This window comes from Drosophila guanche, unplaced genomic scaffold (assembly GCF_900245975.1).
Source record: "Drosophila guanche unplaced genomic scaffold, DGUA_6, whole genome shotgun sequence".
NCBI classification, from domain to species: domain Eukaryota; kingdom Metazoa; phylum Arthropoda; class Insecta; order Diptera; family Drosophilidae; genus Drosophila; species Drosophila guanche.
Window position 1 is genome coordinate 3,117,744 of NW_022995748.1, and position 18,655 is coordinate 3,136,398.

General features: G+C 47.3%; 1 protein-coding gene across 3 annotated transcripts; it reads left to right on the forward strand.

Annotated features, from left to right (window-relative positions):
- The first annotated feature begins 2,107 nt into the window (after positions 1-2,107).
- Positions 2,108-18,214, forward strand: LOC117583939 (collagen alpha-1(I) chain). Of its 3 annotated transcripts, none has more exons than XM_034272624.1 (10): positions 2,108-2,216; positions 2,374-2,566; positions 11,941-12,123; positions 12,181-12,225; positions 12,280-14,890; positions 14,954-16,871; positions 16,942-17,056; positions 17,119-17,342; positions 17,407-17,546; positions 17,691-18,214. In XM_034272624.1, the coding sequence occupies exons 2-10, from the start codon at positions 2,477-2,479 to the stop codon at positions 17,996-17,998; spliced, it is 5,634 nt and encodes a 1,877-aa protein (XP_034128515.1). In that variant the 5' UTR covers positions 2,108-2,216; positions 2,374-2,476; the 3' UTR covers positions 17,999-18,214. The 3 variants fall into 3 exon arrangements, with proteins under 3 accessions (XP_034128515.1, XP_034128514.1, XP_034128513.1); XM_034272623.1 differs by having other exon boundaries at positions 12,280-12,475; positions 12,566-14,890; positions 17,407-18,214; XM_034272622.1 differs by having other exon boundaries at positions 17,407-18,214.
- The last annotated feature ends 441 nt before the right edge of the window (positions 18,215-18,655 follow it).

Genomic DNA, 18,655 nt, shown 5'->3' on the forward strand with positions numbered 1-18,655 from the left:
TCTTCGCGGGTGTGTGTGTGGGAGGGGATGGGCGGCGCAATACATATGGAACGGATGGGATGACGACTATATAGCAACACTAATCCCAACAGCTAACATACTCGCTTTGGAATGAATGAAACTTGGCGATAATATACCTCCCTTTTCCTCTGTTCCCTCTTCGTTGCTGTTGTTGGGGCATCTGGCGATATGCGACTTAAGTTGCTCAATAAAGCCGATTCTTCTACTTCGACCATACACGTTTTTTCCTTGAAGCACCTCCTACATTCTGCTCCAGCTTGGGCTTTAGCATTAACTGATAGCCCACACACCCCAAGATAGGCCTGATGATTTCGTCTATTCCTAGTTTTCGAGCACAGCTATGTTTTTGGATTTCAAAATCCAATGTTGGCGATTGAAAAAATTGTAGTTTTAAAGTATACAATGTCTGTGAGAATATTGTGACTATATTCCTACAAATGTTGCGCTACAATTATGCTTGTAGGAGGTATATAATCTGTATAAAACTCCTTTAAACCTAGCAAAGAAATTCTTCATCCGTTGGCTCCATCTGAGGCTCTTCAGCTCCGTCAAATACGAGTGAGTCAAATCATAAAACATATTTAACAATCTCTATCAATAATGTGACATAGGTGCCGTAGCAGAGCGATTAATTATAAGGCATCTATAAATTGAAACGATGATGCGGTCAATATGTAAATTTCAAAATAGTTTAAATTTAAAAAACAAAACAAAAATATCACACAGATTGTTTAAAGTGTGTTGTATTGAAAAATTGGTTGAAAATTAAAACTAACTACCATTAAATGTTGAAACAAAATATATTCATTGTTATTCTTGAACTTTTAGTCTCCGAAGCCAAGAGATAATGACTTGATGGACCAATCGCTCTTCTATAAATTTGCGAGAAATATATCTATTCTCAATAGCTTGATTTGACTGTCAAGAAAGATGTTCCACATTGTTTATATAGTCTCAAATTTGATAAACAGATCTGCAGATCTGCAAACATACCTGAATGTAACAAATTTTCCATAAACTCTTGGTGAGAATTTCTCCTAGACACTTTAAATATCCTTAGAAATCGGCATATACTGACCAGGCACCGAGCTTCAGTTGCAGTACCAAAGTTCTGAATCCCCCCATCAAGAAAATCTCGCTTTTCTCAGTCAAAGAGCGAAAACCAATAATTTAATCTTAATCTAGTGCCAAATTCCAGGAATGAATCGTATTTGGTCAACCAATTAATATTTCAGACTGAAAACTCTTCGAATGATTGCAGAGACTGCCAAGGCTGAAGCATTTTCAATTGATAATCTCTTAGAAACTTCCTAGCCGGAGATCTATTGAGGCCAATAGGTCATATCCGACTTCCGTATACCCTAATACACGAGAGTTCTTACCCAACCATAGTCTGGCTTGATTAGCCGCAACTAATCAAAATATGTTTCAAAATGCTGTGACCCCCAAACCCAAAAAACAATTTGGAATTTCCAAATATTCTATTTTCGTAAAGCTGCTAAATCTCCGTATACATGAAATTGAGAGCCGGTCACAGAGCTGGAGCTCCAGCCCCGGGCACAACTCGGATTCGGACTCGAAGTCGTGATGAGATTTTTCTAACAGAACAGGAAATACGCAGCCATATCCGTCTTATCAGCTGCCCATACCCATACCCCAGGCAATTGTACATACTTAATGAAAAGCCTTAACCTAATCACGAGAGGCGACAAGCAAACAGCAACGAAATGGAACCAAATGGGAAATGGAAATAGATTTTAGTAATACGAAATCTGGATGGACTGTCTACGACTGTGGGTAAAAAGCAGCTCGAAACTGTTCGGGGGCTGGCTCATTTCCTCATTTCAAGGCGGCAAAGTGCTAAATCCACATCCAACCGGGCCTGGCCTGGCCCTGGCCCGTGGCTGTGGCAGCGACTACGACCAGAGAGTGCTCTGCCAGCCATCCGTCCATTCATCTATCCATCCCGCAATACCAATGCAACACCCACTTTGCACCAGTGTGCGTGGTGCGAGAGCCGAACGCCAAACGAACAGCAACCGACTACCATCCGATCATCGGAAGCGAGTGGGGCCGCGAATTCGGATTTCTTCCACGGGCCTCGTGTTTAGTAACACTTCGAACGCTTGACGATCTCCACATGTGGGGAGAGTGCTGTGCCCGACGATCGCAGCAGCAGCAATTCAGCGTTTTCTGTTAGTTCTGTTTCTGTTTCTGGCTCTGTTTCTGTTCCCTATTTTCCCAAATCCAGCGCAATTTTCATATGGGAATTCACGCTAATATCGACTTTTGTTCGGTTCTACAAAAATGTTAATTAAACAACCAAATTCTTAATGCTTATTTCGTTCGCAGTTTCGTGTGTGTTTTGAGATAGAGAGAGCGAAATACAGAGAGAGAGAGATTGCAAGAGTGAGACATATATAGTTTGTGCGTAGGACCAAAGGACCCATCGAAGATGTTACCCAGAGATCTACGGCATCTCTCGGGTCTGCTGGGAGCCGTGTATCTGCTGGTTGGCGTTGTGTCCTTTGCGGAGGCGGCAAAGGTAAGTGGCAACCCAAGAATACCTCAAATGTATTCCTCAAGTAATCGAAATAAATATTTTAAAACGTTTGAAAAAGATCTGAAAATGGGGTTTCAAAATAGAAATCTTCATTTCCAGCGCATCTCAAATTTTTACGACAGTTTTGTATTCACTGAATCGATTCAATTTGAAGTGAGTAAAAAAGTTTAAACTGTAAAGCAGTGCCAGTGCTTATCAAACCAAAGCTTAATTCTAGGAAATATATGGGCAGTGCTTTTAAAACGGCACGATTAGTAGAAACCAAACTTTATCATGCACAAGCGAGAAAATTGGGTCAGCTCTTCTCTTAATCACTGTGCGGCTACTGTTATTGTTATTATTTGCTTGTAACATTGCACTCGTCTCTCCCAGGCCTCCGCCACCCCCCCCTCCCCCCGCCCCGCTCATACTCACACATTTCCGGCAGGCAGATCGTGCAACTCTTTGCCTTCTGCAGATAAGTCTGAGGATCCAGTCTCTGGATCAGGGGGTCCAGGGGTCTGGGGTTTAATAGAGTCCAGCCACAATCGGGCATGGATTATGTCATCCATTTATTTATTATTTTTCGGCAAATAGTAGGGGGGAAAGGTTAGCGAGAGCACACGTTGATAACCCTCCGTAATCTAAGTTAAGCTAGATTTTTGGCATTGCCCAATAGGATTTGCCATTGAACATTTCCGGTTGGCAATTAAAGTTTTATTTGAGTTTCGATTGATATGGTAATTAATCCCGTTAATGAAGCAAAGATTGTATAGATGGCAGTGGACATATTATCTGAAACATTCATAACTATCGGTACTTGGGGTAAATAATTGTTTAACTAGTCCAAAATGTCAAGCCCAAGGAGCTCCCAGAAATATGCTACATTTCTTTAAATAAAATCTGAACCAATTAAACGCAGGATTTAGGCCGGAAAACAGAAATTATAAATAGAAAATGGTAATTAAAATTGATAATCATTCAGCTGGTAATTAATTATTATAGAATTGCTTCCGTTTTCTTTTGGACACTTTGTGTTGATAAACTGAATGATCTGCGTGGTTTTGTGTATGATCTCGCACACATTTCGTGATGAGAACTGAAGTGGAGCACATGCCATGAAGCCGGCGCCTTCTTCTGGATGGCATTCGAACCTTATCAAGCTTCGACTGGACTCGCCCGCTGCCCGACGATCTAAAAATTTAATTAGACATATTGCTATGTTGCCGACATTGACGCCATTGATAGCATGTTCCGCTGATTGCGACATGATTCGAAATCTAGAGTCGAATTCAGAAAATAGAACTAAGGCAATTGTCGCCAACACAACATTCATAGCCACAGGCACAAGCACTGGCACAGGCACATCCACAGGCGCAGCCAAAGGCTATCGGCTGGGCCTGACTTTTGCCCAGTCCCCAAGTAGCCACTGGAAGTACATTCCCGTACATGTGTACATAATCGTATTAAGTGTACCTATTAAGATTCCGACAGTTCTGTGTCGCATTTTTCACTCGTTTTGAAAAGGGTTTTGTCTTCTGGGCTCACGTGTTCGGCCCCGTAATGGGTTCAGTGCAGCTCGTTTGACAACTCCAGTAACTTGATTCGCACTTCTTTTCGCACTCGGTTACGTGGTCAATGCCATGGGCTCCCTCACCATACCTGGTGAGAGCGTCAAAGTCTTGTGGGTTAGAGGCCTGGAGCTGGAGCTGGAACTTAACCGCAAAACGCTAAGCAAAAACTTGATTTTATTTGCTACTGTCGCTCGAGTTACTCTCACCAAAAAGGGCATGCGATTACTGTAATAAGGTTTAATCAAACACAAAGTAGGGGGAATCACATTTTTTAATAAGGCATCTACCTAGCAGGCGTTAAATGAAATGCGTGAAAGTATAATCAGTTTTCAATTTATTCAGCAAATATACAGAAACTGTTAGTTTATTACAGAACCACTTAATTAATCCTCAATGGAAGCACCTTGTCTTAGAGTGTTTAACTTTTAGTTGAAGCCATGCAAAATCTTTCATGTGGCATTTAGCCACACTTGATCAGAGACTCTAAAACTGCCCAACCAATCGGATTTTCAAGCAGTTGCCAGTACATTAAACAGCCATTTCCTTTTCCGCCGAGTTTTTCTCTCTTCGCTGGCAGCAACCAAAGAGATCAAAAACATTTAAGAGTAGCAACACGCACGCAACAAGTGAGCGCACAGCAAGATGTATTTACACAAGGTGAGGCGCTCTCTTTGGACACCCACAAAAACACCACCAAAACCATATCAGCGTACATCTCGAGAGCCGCTCTCTGGGAGTGGCTCACCTTCCCAGTGTCAGCACATTACTTTTTGGCTGCACACATGCACATAGCATCCACTGCGACTGCGTCGACTGCAGCGCAGGCTGAGGCACATTCTATGAATGGATTTTGATATTTTGTCTTTATCAGCGGCGACTGCGTGCCCTGAGCTAGCTCGCTCTTCTTTACTTTAATAGCAGGGCAGCAGCAGCGCTCTCTATATATATATATATATACATATGTATGTGCAGTATATGGAAATTTTATTGCCGTATGTCGGGGCGTGTGAGTGCGCTGTTCGATCCCCGTTGCTGACAATTAGCTGCAGTTCAAGTGATCTGGTGAAGGGTTCTTAGTGGGAAGGAGAGGGAGAAGAGAGATGGCATGGAATACTGGGCGGCAATCGTTTGACGTTCTGCAACATTTCCAATCGGAATTGAACGTTTTCGTTGTGTTGTTTGTTGATGCTTCTGTCTTTGCATCTACCCTTTCTCTCTCTTCTCGCTTACCCTTTCAACTGCTTACCATTCATTCGGTGCCAATGCTTTAGTTTCAAATGGTATTCGAGATTTGTTTATCCCTGGTCTGGGGATGTGAGGAATCTGGCGATCAGGGGATCTGACCCTTCGTCGCTACATAAATCACTGACCAGGGCAGACATAGCGGGGCCAGTGGCCAGTGCATGTGGACCGCCCAAGAGCCCCAACAATGAGACTGCCTCTTCTTCGTCGATCTCTCCTTCTTCTCCATTTTCTAGATCATCTCATTCTTGCGCTCTTTTGTAAATGGAAGTTTATTTGCGTGCTTGAGCAGAATTGTTTGGCGAGTTGCATTTCAATTTGACTCAATTATTTATTTATCTGCAACTGAATGCGGAAATTATGCGAAGAGTCTCTTTGCGCGTGTGTGTACGTGTGTGTCAGATATGAGCTGCTTGCCATACCCTTTCAGAAGGTTTATTGATGCGTAAATGTTTTTCCAACGAACCTGTGCAAATCGGAAGATCGAATGCTCAGCATTTCAAGCCAAAATTTGAGCAAAATTAATTTATGCAAGGGTATGTAAAGATGCGGCCCCTTTTGCCTACTTGCATACAAGTGTAACTGCAAGACTATTACTAGGTGGTAGTTGCGGGGCAGGGAGTATGGTTGGACTGGCCACTTAGTAGCTGTAAATTGAAATGATTATTTATGGGAGGAGAGAGATCTCGGGAAATTAGGTTATCAGTCATCTGTCTCATCACCACAGCAGCCCGTTGTTCTCCTTTTGCCCGTTATCAGCTCTCCGCTGGCTTATGGAATTGATATTCATCAGACCAGATGAATTCTACATACATAGTACATACTCGCAAAATACTTGTATAGATAGCAATTTTTGTCCGCGACTGTGATTCCATTTAGCGCATCAAACATCTAGCGTCATGGCTAAAAATAAATATTCCTTAATTTGCCTAGCGACGTTTCAAGTTAACTTTGCTCGGCTTTTTGCACAGTTTGGTTTTTATTTGAATGAATTATTGGCACTATATTGATTATATTGAAGAAATAAGCCAAAGGGTTAACTATGTGTGGGGTGCTTTTTGATTAAGAATAAAATGTAGGGGAAATTGTAATGTATTGTTTTCAGGCGATGCAAAGTTGGCGTTTGTCAATGGGTCAACATTAAAGAAGGGACATTCATAAGAGATATTTAGCTTTTAATTCAAATTGAGTGTTCGATTTAAGGGGTTTAGTACAAATAGTAGAAGACTAATAGAAGCAAATAGCTTGGCATTGATGCTACCAAAGCGTAGGTCTGGATATATTATTAGTTCCAACCATTTTATCTGTTCTTCACGGAAGGTTCATGTAGTAAACATCGCAGTAATGTTTTAACCCCATCTACATCCATATAGAATCTTTATTTTAATACAGTTGAAAAGGCGCTGCAGAAGAAAGGACAAGCAGTTCATGTTGCCCACAATCGGTTAAGTGGACAAGCAGTGCAGAAGTTAGGTGTAAAGTTCACACAAATGATTTCAGCTGGCGCTTCCTTATCGCCGTTATATTGTGAATATTTAGTTTTGACAGCTCGCTGTCCATCAATTTCAATGTTAATTTGAGTGCACGGCAATTAGTTATCATCTGTCAGGCGTTTGTCTAAACAATTATGCGCAATGGTGCCATAACCGTGCACTGCACTCAAATTGCCAACTACTTGCCCTGACCCGGACTCTTTTCCGTCCCTCTGTGAGCGGAGTGCGTGGGTGTTCTCCACATGCACAAATCCACAGTCATATTTCGTACTCGTATCCATGTGCATGTGCAGATTTCTTCTTGACTTGACGCTTTGTCTTGTTGTTCATGATGTCAAAACGAAGGAAAATGATGTCATGCTGCAAGTGCGCTTGTCCAGATGTGCATTCATTATGCTTTCTGCTCTTCTGTGTATGCAAGTGCAAGTATTTGTATCTGTGTCTGTGGGGGCATGCTTTTTCATGTCAATCACACGCTGCTCATATGTTGCTCCATATACAATTTTTATATTGCTACCCTGTATTTATGAGCTGTAAAGGGGTTTCCTGTGTACGTCTGGTGATGCATCTTCGACTGATTTGATGAAACAATGAAATACTTTGTGTGGAATGCAAAATGGGGTTTCTCGATTGTAAGACCTGACTGTTAGTAAGACTCTTATCAATAATTTCCTACTATGCAGCTCCTAAATTGAGGTCACCCAACAAGTTCGTGATTAATGAGAAGTTTTCATTTAATTGGATTTAACATGCTGTTCATCATTGCAAATCAAACTCTTATTCTGATCTCTAACCACAGCCATGCCTTTACGTGGAATTCTCAGGTCGACTACCTCTTCAAGGCTCCTGCTTTCATTGTTGTATGCCGTTTTTCTAAACGTTTATGATGCACATTTTCCTCTGATTTGTTGCTGTTATTGTTGTAGCTTCAAGTTCTCACTCTATTTCATGATGCACATTAAAAAATGCTGCTGTTGATTGATGGCGCGTGTTTTGTGACTTGGCAGCAATGCTGAATTGGGTCATTTGTGACGCGCATCGAACAGCAGCAGGATCGAGAATCCGTTCTCAGTCTCCATCATATCTAAGTCTTTCCCATGGCAACAATGAATCCACATTGATTGATGTCCGTCTCCACGAGATAACCCCTTTGTCCGCTGCGAGGAAATGGCAACATAAGGAAATCAAAGCGAACATGTAACACTCGTACATACATATATAAAATATAATTTAATGCCAAATTATAATGTATTAATTAAGAGGAGCCGCTTGTCGCGGGCTCAAGAATCTGTTCAGGCTTATCATCAGTGATTTATACTTGGGCGTACATACATTTATACTAAGAGATGACATTCTTCTTATTATTAATACGAGTATGTTTTATTTTATTGTTTTTGTTCTTTTTTTTTTTTTGTATGCCACATCCGGGCAGGGCAGGGCAGGCCACCAAGTTTGAGTGTGGCAAAGCGCAGATTATCGTACAGAGGCGATTCGTCCCTCGCTCGGATTCACTCTCTGCTCTGTGTTCTGTGTTTCTGTTCCACTCTAAGACATATTTCGCTGCGCTTTTCATTCCCTGAATAACTGCAGTTGAAGTTTTTTGTAGGTATTGCTTACAGTTCAACGGAAACACAAAAAGTTTCCACCCGAGGTCTGTCATTAGATACTTGCACTCAGGACACCAAACTGGTGTCGGGCCAATGGACTCGCACTGCTGTTTGCTTCACTCTTTACCTCAGAAATCTACCCGAATCTGTATGCTTATGTCTGTTTGTGTTTCCAGCGATTAGCGTGGGTGGGTGTGCCCAATTGTACATATGCCAGATGATCCATGTACATGGAGATGCTTATGGGGATATGGATCTGTGTGGAGGCCCCAGTTTGACCTTAAACTATGCATTTCGCTCATCTGATGCACAACTGTGTCTCGGTCTCCAGCTCGGAATATCGGCAACTGGGACAATTGGCTTAAACATGTGTAAATGCGCTTAAGTGCGCGCCACTGACACACATCTGCCGTGACTTAGCCTCTGCCTGTGAATGGGTTCGGGGATAACCTATCTGACAGATTTCTGTGGCACACATACAGTGGCGCAACTGGTAGCCTTCGAAGGGGTTCAGAGGGGACCGACTAATATTATTGGGTGGTACTTTTAGTCAATGTTAAAAGTGAGCAAAATACTCAAAATCTTATCCTGCTATGGAAAGAGGATACCCAACACCTGCCCAACTTTTTTTGCACAGACACGCGTGCCCATCGAGGTATTTTATTTACATTTCTCAGGGAGTGTCTCAGGCAAAATATTCCCAGCTCGGGCCCTTGGCCACTGCCACTGTCTCCTTTGCTGACGTAGACGGAATCGAGCTCCTATATGTAATATATAATGTATAAAGAATATGCAACAGTGATGTAGTGTTGTTGGGGGGCAATCAAAGAGCTCTCATAGCTCTTGGCGCTACACCCTTCCCCAAGCTGAGTGCCCACGGTCTCTCCAGACCTGGTTACTCGACGACGCCACTTACAAGGTGGTGCGTTGTCTGGGTTGTGGTTGTGGCTGTGCCATCCAAAAAAGTACGAGTAAACTCGTATGTATGTCTGTACATATGCATGAGTGGTAGCCATATAATCGTACCCATATAGATGGGTACACAAGTGTACAATGCAGACAGACATGCAATATATTTGTGTTGCCTTGCCGAGTGTCAAGTTCAAGGAAATTGCAGTGCTGTCACTTTTAAGCGTGTTACCGAAACAATTTTTATTTGCTTGATTTTATACATGCAAATATCTGCATATGTATATGTATGTCTTGAAAAAATGCCTTAAATTTCATATGTTGCAATTGATTGAATGAAATTTGAAGGTGTCTCCTTTGGTTATTTCGCTTTTACTTGGTTTCTTTTGCTGTATTTTCAGTTGAAGGAATGTGTGAAACAAAAGACTTGAATGAAGTTAAGAGCTGCAAGTTCAATTTTCCCAAAATGTTAATTTATAGCAAAAGGTTTTGACTTGCCTTTCATAGAGCAAGACTTGGCTTAAATTTGCATCAAACTCTATTCGAAATGTAATTTCGGACACGGCATTCTGCTGTGGAAGCTGATGATTCACAGCAATGGATATTTCTCACAGTTGGATTTCCCGAAATTGAGTGCAATTGTTGCTGCCCGCAACTCACCCCAGATCCAATTTGGATTTGTCTGTGCACCTGCAGATGCATTTGGCGTGGGGGAGTGGTAATGGTGTTTGGGTTTTATTTTCGTTCACGGCGTATCTGCATTTTCTCGGATTTTTCATTTGTTCGTTCGTTCGAAACAACAACATCTTTTGGTTCACCACATTGAGTAGCATTTTTTTCTTTTTCGATTTTTCGCTTTCCGTGTTGTTTACGCTTTATGTTCTCGTTTTTTTTTGTGGATTTCGATTTGGTGATGGGAATATTTAGTTAACAGATGGTTTGATCTCCTGCGATCAGGTTGGGCTCTGGTTGTAGTTCTGGGAACTCGCGTGGAGGATGTCGCTCCCTCTCGCTGGGGCTTTGAACTTTCGGAAGGGGATTCGTTTACAGCTGGAATGGAATCTCTATTAGTCATCTAAACAATTTTTTCATAATTTTCTTTGCCAAACATTTGACACCAATTTTTTCCAGGCAACAAACAATTTAAGACACATTTTCGTATGCAAAAACGAGAAAATGAGAAGCAAAAAAATGCTACGAAACATGCGTGCAACATGTGTGCATTTCTAAAAGATTCGGATGGGGGCAAAATAAAAGAGAATTTCAGCTGAATGAAGGCGGGCAATAAATTTTGATTTTTAACCAAATGAAATTATGTCAATTCTATTAATACAATGGAAACTAAGGATGTTTACGCTGACATCAACGCAATGAGGAAGCCAAATATTCACTTGTTGCGTCTGGCTGGAAGGTGTTTCGCTTCAACCTACCTCAAAAACCGATTTCAAAGGGGATTTCGTAAAACCTGAAGCATTCCAGATCGTTGATTTTTACCAAAACCTGCAGAATGTTTTAGTTGTTTATAAATGAAATGCACATTAAGTGGGTTAAAAGTGCGAAATCTCCTCCAGCCTCCTCCAGCACCTGCCCTGCTGCAGTGCGGGCTCCAATGAGCGTGATCTATGCACTCGCTCAATTGACTAAGCAGCCGTACGGACACTCGTCTTACATACATACACACATACATACACATATAGGAGATTATCTCATTGCAAGCGGAAATACAACAATTAAGGCTGAGAGTGGAGGAACACGTCTCAGTTGCACCCGCACTCTTTCCAATGGGTTTAATTATCATCGCTATTAATTTTTCGAATGCTAGAGAAACTTTTTTCACCTACTTCAAAGCTGTGAGATTTTTCGGAATACATAACCGTAATACAAGTTTGTGCACCGTAATTGATCAATGCAAAATCAATGACAGATTACGAGTAATAAGAAAAAATATTCGTTAATACAAAAACGAAAAACCAAACATTCAATTGTCATTCTGGGATCAGGATAGCTAGGTTACAGGCAATTCCTTTAGAATTTCAATCTTGTTTGTAGATTAAATTATATTTTGGTTGGATAGGTTTGCTGGACACCCGTGACAGTCTCGTTGGAGATATTGCAAAACCGGAAACGCGGCATTATAAATAACGAGATTTAACTAAACAATATACACTTTTGGTCAAGGAATTTTAAATCTGTGTGGATAATATTATTTGTTGAATTGTCCCGCTATAAATGGCTGTGCTATCTACGAATAGTGTAGAAAACTCTTTAGGATCTCCTGCAACATACTGAATGTTCTCGCTGATCAAGAATCTATTGGCATCTGGCATCTGCTCTGTCCAATGGAGAGCATAATATTAAAAATCTCGAAAATGTTTCTAAGCAATAAACTAGAAACACTTTGCCATTACAAATAGCGAATGAATTGATGCTGACATCTTTGATTCCACAAATCAAAACTTCTAATCAGAGACAATCAAGACTCGTTCTCGAATTATGCAAACCCAATTCGAATCGAATGTTGGACTTTAAGATTCTCAAATTACTTATTCCAGGAATGCAAAACAACGCTATGTGACTGCAAGGGCATCAAGGGACGCATGGGAGCCATTGGACCGCCAGGTGTGCCCGGTATGGAGGGTCCGCCCGGAGACACCGGACCATTTGGACCTGCCGGGCCACTCGGAGAGAAGGGTGATGTGGGCGAGTACGGCGAAGTTGGCGAGAAGGGACATCGGGTGAGTCTATTATAGCTTTTAATCCTTAAGTAAATATTAACAAATTTGAATGTATAGGGAGACGTTGGGCCGCACGGTCAAACAGGTTACCCAGGCGCAAGGGTAAGTATTCCAAGATGGGAATGTGCATGTAATGGATGTTCGTCTATACTTTAGGGTCCCCATGGCGAAGACGGCACGGCCGGGCCCCGCGGCATTGACGGATGCGACGGTCGTCCGGGCCAGCAGGGCATTGCCGGACCACCCGGAGACAACGGCCTGCGTGGACCAATGGGCAAGCAAGGCGTCAATGGTGCTCCCGGTGACGCTGGCGAAGGTGGCATCAACTCCAAAGGCACCAAGGGCAGTCGCGGTGACCACGGACCGGCTGGAAGTGATGGCCCGCCTGGTTTCGAAGGCGATCGCGGTCAGAAGGGAGACACAGGCTTCGCCGGCATCACAGGCGAGAAGGGAGACCAGGGACCCGAGGGATTCAAGGGTGAAACGGGCCAGCCAAAGGACATGCCCTACACTCTGCAGGGTCTTCCCGGCCTGAAGGGTGAGCCTGGCGAGGGTGAGCCCGGCGCCCTGATCTACGACGACTCACTAAAGGGCTATAAGGGATATATTGGAGAGCGCGGTGATGCGGGCCCGAAAGGACCCTCTGGCGAGCAGGGCCTGTACGGACGCGCTGGTCTTCCCGGTGCCAGAGGCGACACCGGTGAGCCCGGCGAACGTGGCAAGCCCGGAAAAGATGGCGAGGCTGGTGTGCCCGGCGACAAGGGCGCTAAAGGTGCTCCCGGATACAACGGTGAGGATGGAGTTGACGGCCCCAAGGGAGAAATTGGTGAGGATGGTTTCGACGGCATGCCTGGTATTCAAGGACTTCCCGGACCGCCGGGTATTTATGACCCCAGCTTAAGTCAGTCCTTGCCCGGACCCATCGGTCCCCAGGGTGACATCGGACCCGTGGGCAATCCTGGCCTCAACGGAGTTCCCGGAAAGCCTGGTCGACGTGGGCCCCCTGGCCCGTCCGGTTCTCCCGGAGAGCAAGGTTTGAGCGGCAACCGAGGACCGCCAGGCCGCAGTGTCAAGGGCGAAGAAGGTGACTACGGCTTCATAGGACCTCCCGGACAGCAGGGACCAGCTGGCGACGCTGGACCTCCCGGCCGTATTGGTATCCGTGGTGATCCTGGCTTCAATATTCAGGGCCTCAAAGGTCAAGCCGGATTAAATGGCCTGCCCGGAGTCGATGGCTATCGCGGCGAACGCGGCGAAGTAGGATTACCCGGTGACAAGGGCTTGCCCGGAGTTGGCTACAACATTGTGGGACCACCCGGCTCCCAGGGACCCCCTGGAATACGGGGTCGTCCAGGTGACGACGGCCTCCCCGGTTTCCGTGGATGGATCGGCGACAAGGGCATACGGGGCGACGACTGCGGAATCTGTCATGCCGGACCACGTGGACCGCGAGGACACGAGGGCGACACTGGATACCCGGGTCAGCATGGAGAGCGAGGCCTCATCGGTATAACTGGAGCCCGCGGAGCCAAGGGCATACAGGGAAGACCAGGAAAGCCTGGATTCAAGGGTATTCGTGGCACGCAAGGCAGCCCCGGAGAGCCCGGCCAGACAGGACGGCCTGGTCCCGACGGCTTGATCACTGAAATCGGTAGTCGAAGGGAAGCCGAGCGTGGCGACGATGGCGATTATGGCCGCCGCGGCGACCAGGGCTTGGAAGGCGACAAGGGTCTGCCTGGCTTCCATGGTGCACCCGGTGCCCGAGGAGAGCCTGGACAGCGCGGTGACTACGGTGATGCGGGACGTCCTGGAGTCGATGGACGCCCAGGTCGTCCTGGTCGAAACGGAAAGCCTGGCCTTCAGCCAAACACCCCGAAAATATACCTGGTCGGAGAGCCCGGATACAATGGACGACGCGGAGATCGTGGAGATGAGGGCAGCCGTGGCCTGAAGGGCGACAAGGGTGAGCCGCATCCCGGTGAGATCTACGACAACAGAGGCGAACCTGGAGAGCTTGGCGAACCAGGACTTCCCGGCTTCCGTGGACCAAAGGGCGAGATGGGAGAGCCTGGCCTTGCTGGTGAAGTTGGAGATGTCGGACCGGTAGGTGACACCATTGAGGGACCCATTGGAGCCAAGGGCTATCCTGGCTTAACGGGCGACTACGGACTGCATGGAGCGCCTGGTCTGCCTGGCCTTGAGGGTGCGCCTGGCCTTGACGGTGTGCTCGGGTACAAGGGACAGCGCGGAGAGCCCGGCCCGTATATTCTACCCGGTGAGATAGGCATACCTGGAAGGGCCGGCATCGACGGTTTGCCAGGTGACGATGGCCCGCCCGGACCTTACGGACCCCCCGGCATAAGTGGACGTAAAGGAGCTAAGGGTGAAAAGGGCCCGGCTGGGGCTACCGGTTTCACAGGACTTCCCGGAAACAAAGGCCAGCGCGGTGACTACGTTCAAGGTCCGACCGGACCCAAAGGTCAACCTGGTCGTACCGGTCGACTGGCAGCGCACGGCGTCAAAGGACAAAAGGGTGAGGTTGGCTACTCTGGACAGAGTGGCCAGAATGGAGCCAAGGGCAACATTGGCTACTCTGGCAACCGCGGTGCTCTCGGCAATCCTGGACCCCAAGGCGTGCCCGGTAGTGCAGGTATTGGCGGACTTCCGGGTATGATTGGCGACATGGGAGATCGTGGCGACATCGGCTTCGATGGTCGTCCTGGCGACATTGGCCCTCGTGGATCCGTTGGAGACATGGGACTGAAAGGTGAGTTCGCCTTGGGCAAGGGGCCACAAATATTACGACGTTAACTTTGCTTCCTCCTTTTAGGTGTAACTGGTGATGAGGGAAAGTTCGGTTATCCTGGCGCCAGCGGTTTACCTGGCCGGAAGGGAGAACAGGGCGACCGTGGCTTCCCCGGAAGGGAGGGTGCCAAGGGCGTGGCCTCCTACAGCGGCATCAAGGGCGACGGAGGTGAGCCGGGTTGGACCGGTCCACCTGGTTACAAGGGTGCCGTCGGCTCGAAGGGAGTGAGAGGGTCTATCGGCGACTCTCCGATTGCAGTCGATGGAAACATGGGCCGTAAGGGCGAGGCTGGCAATCCGGGATACAACGGACTGCCTGGTCTGTACGGACAGAAAGGTGTTCGCGGTGATCGTGGCTTCAGCGGAATGCCGGGACAACAAGGACAAGACGGCGAACAGGGATTCCCTGGCTACCGCGGTCGCAATGGAGCTCCCGGCCCCAAGGGATCGCTTGGAGAAAGAGGTCCCAATGGTTCCCTAGGTCCACAAGGAGTTAAAGGCGACGATGGCTACCCGGGCCAAATGGGACAGATAGGAGATCAGGGTCGTCAGGGTGAACCAGGTCTTACTGGACCACAGGGACAGACTGGAGACGAAGGTGAGCTCGGCTATCCCGGACGACTCGAGGGACTCGGCGACCGCTACCTATACCGTGGCTTGCCCGGATCGCGTGGTATTCAAGGCGAGCAGGGACAGAAAGGAGAGCAGGGCCTGCTTGGATATTATGGCGCCCCAGGAGCCAAGGGATTCGTGGGTGACATTGGTCTTGCTGGCCTGTCCGGAATGGATGGCCTTCCTGGAGATAATGGATTGCCTGGTGACAAAGGTCTGAGAGGTCCACCCGGATTGGCCCTAACAGCGGAACGCGGCGATGACGGTGTTATGGGATACGATGGACTGCCCGGACGTCCGGGCCGCATGGGTCAGAAGGGAGCACCCGGCGAGCAGGGCGAGTATGGCCTGAACGGTGATATTGGACATCGTGGTCCCGAGATCCAGGGCCCGCCCGGTGCCCGAGGTGATGTCGGCTACCCAGGAGCTCCAGGACGCAATGGTCAGTACGGCCAGATCGGTGAGAAAGGCGAGCGCGGCAACACTGGACGTCAGGGAAATGTCGGCGAGGCTGGATTTGCCATCCATGGCCGTCAAGGTGACATTGGTGATGTGGGCTTTCAAGGAGCACCCGGACGTGATGGCGCGAAGGGAGAGAGAGGTTTCCAGGGCCAACCTGGCCGTTACGGAATTGTGGGTGCCCCCGGACCACGTGGCCTTACGGGCGATGCTGGCTGGAGTGGCATTGACGGAATGGACGGTCTCTTCGGCAGGAAGGGTGAAGCGGGCGATACCTACTCGTACGTCCATGCCCAGAAAGGAGATCGTGGCGAGCCCGGTCTGGACGGTTTCAAGGGTGAGCAAGGCGATGAGGGCCGGCCAGGCCTGGAAGGCCTCTACGGTCTGCAAGGTATAGCCGGCTATCATGGTGACCAGGGTGAGATGGGCTACGCCGGCGCCGATGGACCACCGGGACCACGCGGCGACATCGGTGAGATTGGCCTGACGGGACGTCCTGGACTCCGTGGGCAACCGGGTCCACCTGGTGACCCAGCTCCACCGCCACCGAAGCCCAAGAGCCGTGGCTTCATATTCACGCGTCACTCGCAATCGGTGGTTGTGCCCCGGTGCCCGGCAAACACCAACATGCTGTGGGAGGGCTACTCCTTGTCCGGCAACGTGGCCGCCAGTCGGGCCGTCGGCCAGGATTTGGGCCAGTCCGGATCCTGCCTGATGCGCTTCACCACAATGCCTTACATGCTCTGCGACCTGAACAATGTCTGCAACTATGCGCAGAACAACGACGACAGTCTCTGGCTGTCTACTGCCGAGCAGATGCCCATGACCATGACACCCATTCAGTCCAGGGATCTCATGAAGTACATCTCCCGGTGAGTGCACCTCTACACTTTGAGCTTAACTCAAGCTTACCCATCTAATCCCGGCACTTTCTCCATTCAGATGCGTTGTGTGCGAGACATCGACCAGGATCATTGCCCTGCACTCTCAGTCCATGTCCATACCGAACTGCCCGGGCGGCTGGGAGGAAATGTGGACCGGTTTCAGCTACTATATGGTATGTAGCCTCTCTGATTCAATGGGAGAGTGGAATGCATCCTTTGAATCTCCTTTTTGCAGACCACCATGGACAACACTGGAGGCATTGGCCAGAACCTGGTCTCACCTGGCTCCTGTTTGGAGGAGTTCCGTGCCAATCCTGTCATTGAGTGCCACGGACATGGACGCTGCAACTACTATGATGCTTTGGCCTCCTTCTGGCTGGCGGTCATCGAGGAGCAGGACCAGTTTGCACAGCCACGGCAGATGACCCTCAAGTCGGATCCGACCAGCAAGATTAGCAGGTGAGTTGCAGTGGATTCTGGACATTGAATCGATATTCACTTTACCAAATTTAATTCATTCCAGGTGCACGGTCTGTCGTCGTCGCAGCGATAGCTATGTGACTCGAACGACATCCACCTCTTCGTGGTCTTCGTCATCTGGAGCCGGTTCAAGATCCGATTCAGCAGGAGCATCGCGATCGGGATGGGGAACTGGATCAGGAACTCGATCTAGCTCTGGCTCAGGCTCGGGATGGTCGTCCGGATCAGGAACTGGAACTGGCTCTGGCTCAGGATGGGCCTCCGGATCCGGAACTGGAACTGGCTCTGGCTCAGGATGGGCCACCGGATCAGGAACTGGAACTGGCTCTGGCCCTGGCTCAAGATGGGCCACCGGATCGGGTTCTGAACCTGGTACTGGATATAGATCGGGTCCAGGTTCGTCCTGGTCATCGGACTCCCCGACCAGCTGGTCAGGTGGTTCATCGGTGCCCGACTATCGGTCTGGATCAATCCCACAACCACAGGTGCCGCCACCGGCCAACATCTACAACGTGAGGTACAACAACCGTCGCCCGAACAACAGCCAACAGCAAAGCTTCAGCAACCAGTACGCCCCGCACGGGAATCCACGACAGTACCGTCGGCGTCCGCGTGAGGACACAACCGCACCCTAAACATCAGGCCGCAGTTCGAGAACAGTTTACGTACTAAGTAGCAGTTAAATTTCGTTTTAAGTTTATTGCCATCAATCCGATGCTTCTGTTAATCAACCAACCACGAGCAGTGCCATCTTTTGTCGAGTATCCTCTGAGGAGTTGTGTAATCTAATTACGTGGACAAACCATAATAATACTTATTCCAAGAACCAAATGAAACAACCAAAAAGAAACGAAAGAGAAGAGACGAGAAGATAATTTCCACTGCCCCTCAACTTGCCATTAAATGATCCATCTGCAAACAGTAGGAAATATTCTAACTAAACAAAAACCAAAAATAAAACCCAGTTTTTTGATAAATAAACTTTACACAACATAAAACCAATGCAAACAAAATGTTTATGACCCGCTTGCAGACCCTTCTTAACGGTATTCTAATACTAGTTATTAAATTGCATTCATTATAGCATACGTTAAAGTATGGTAAGCCTTCTCGTTTAGTGGATTCCAACCCAATCAGGGCATAAAACACAAATCACTAACTTTGGTTTGAATCTGTCGAGTGTATTTATGTATTACAATTTGAAAAAGATTATACATCAACGCAAGCACTTACATATGTAACTATGTTTGCTCCCCCACTAACAAATAATGATACACATTTTCATAAGGACT

What these genes read in the sequence shown, in the direction of transcription:
- LOC117583939 (XM_034272622.1), top strand. Translation starts at nt 2,477, where the DNA reads ATGTTACCCAGAGATCTACGGCATCTCTCGGGTCTGCTGGGAGCCGTG. An exon ending in CCTTTGCGGAGGCGGCAAAG is followed by an intron (nt 2,567 to 11,940) that starts GTAAGTGGCAAC and finishes TACTTATTCCAG; the next exon opens with GAATGCAAAACAACGCTATG. An exon ending in CCGACCAGCAAGATTAGCAG is followed by an intron (nt 17,343 to 17,406) that starts GTGAGTTGCAGT and finishes AATTCATTCCAG; the next exon opens with GTGCACGGTCTGTCGTCGTC.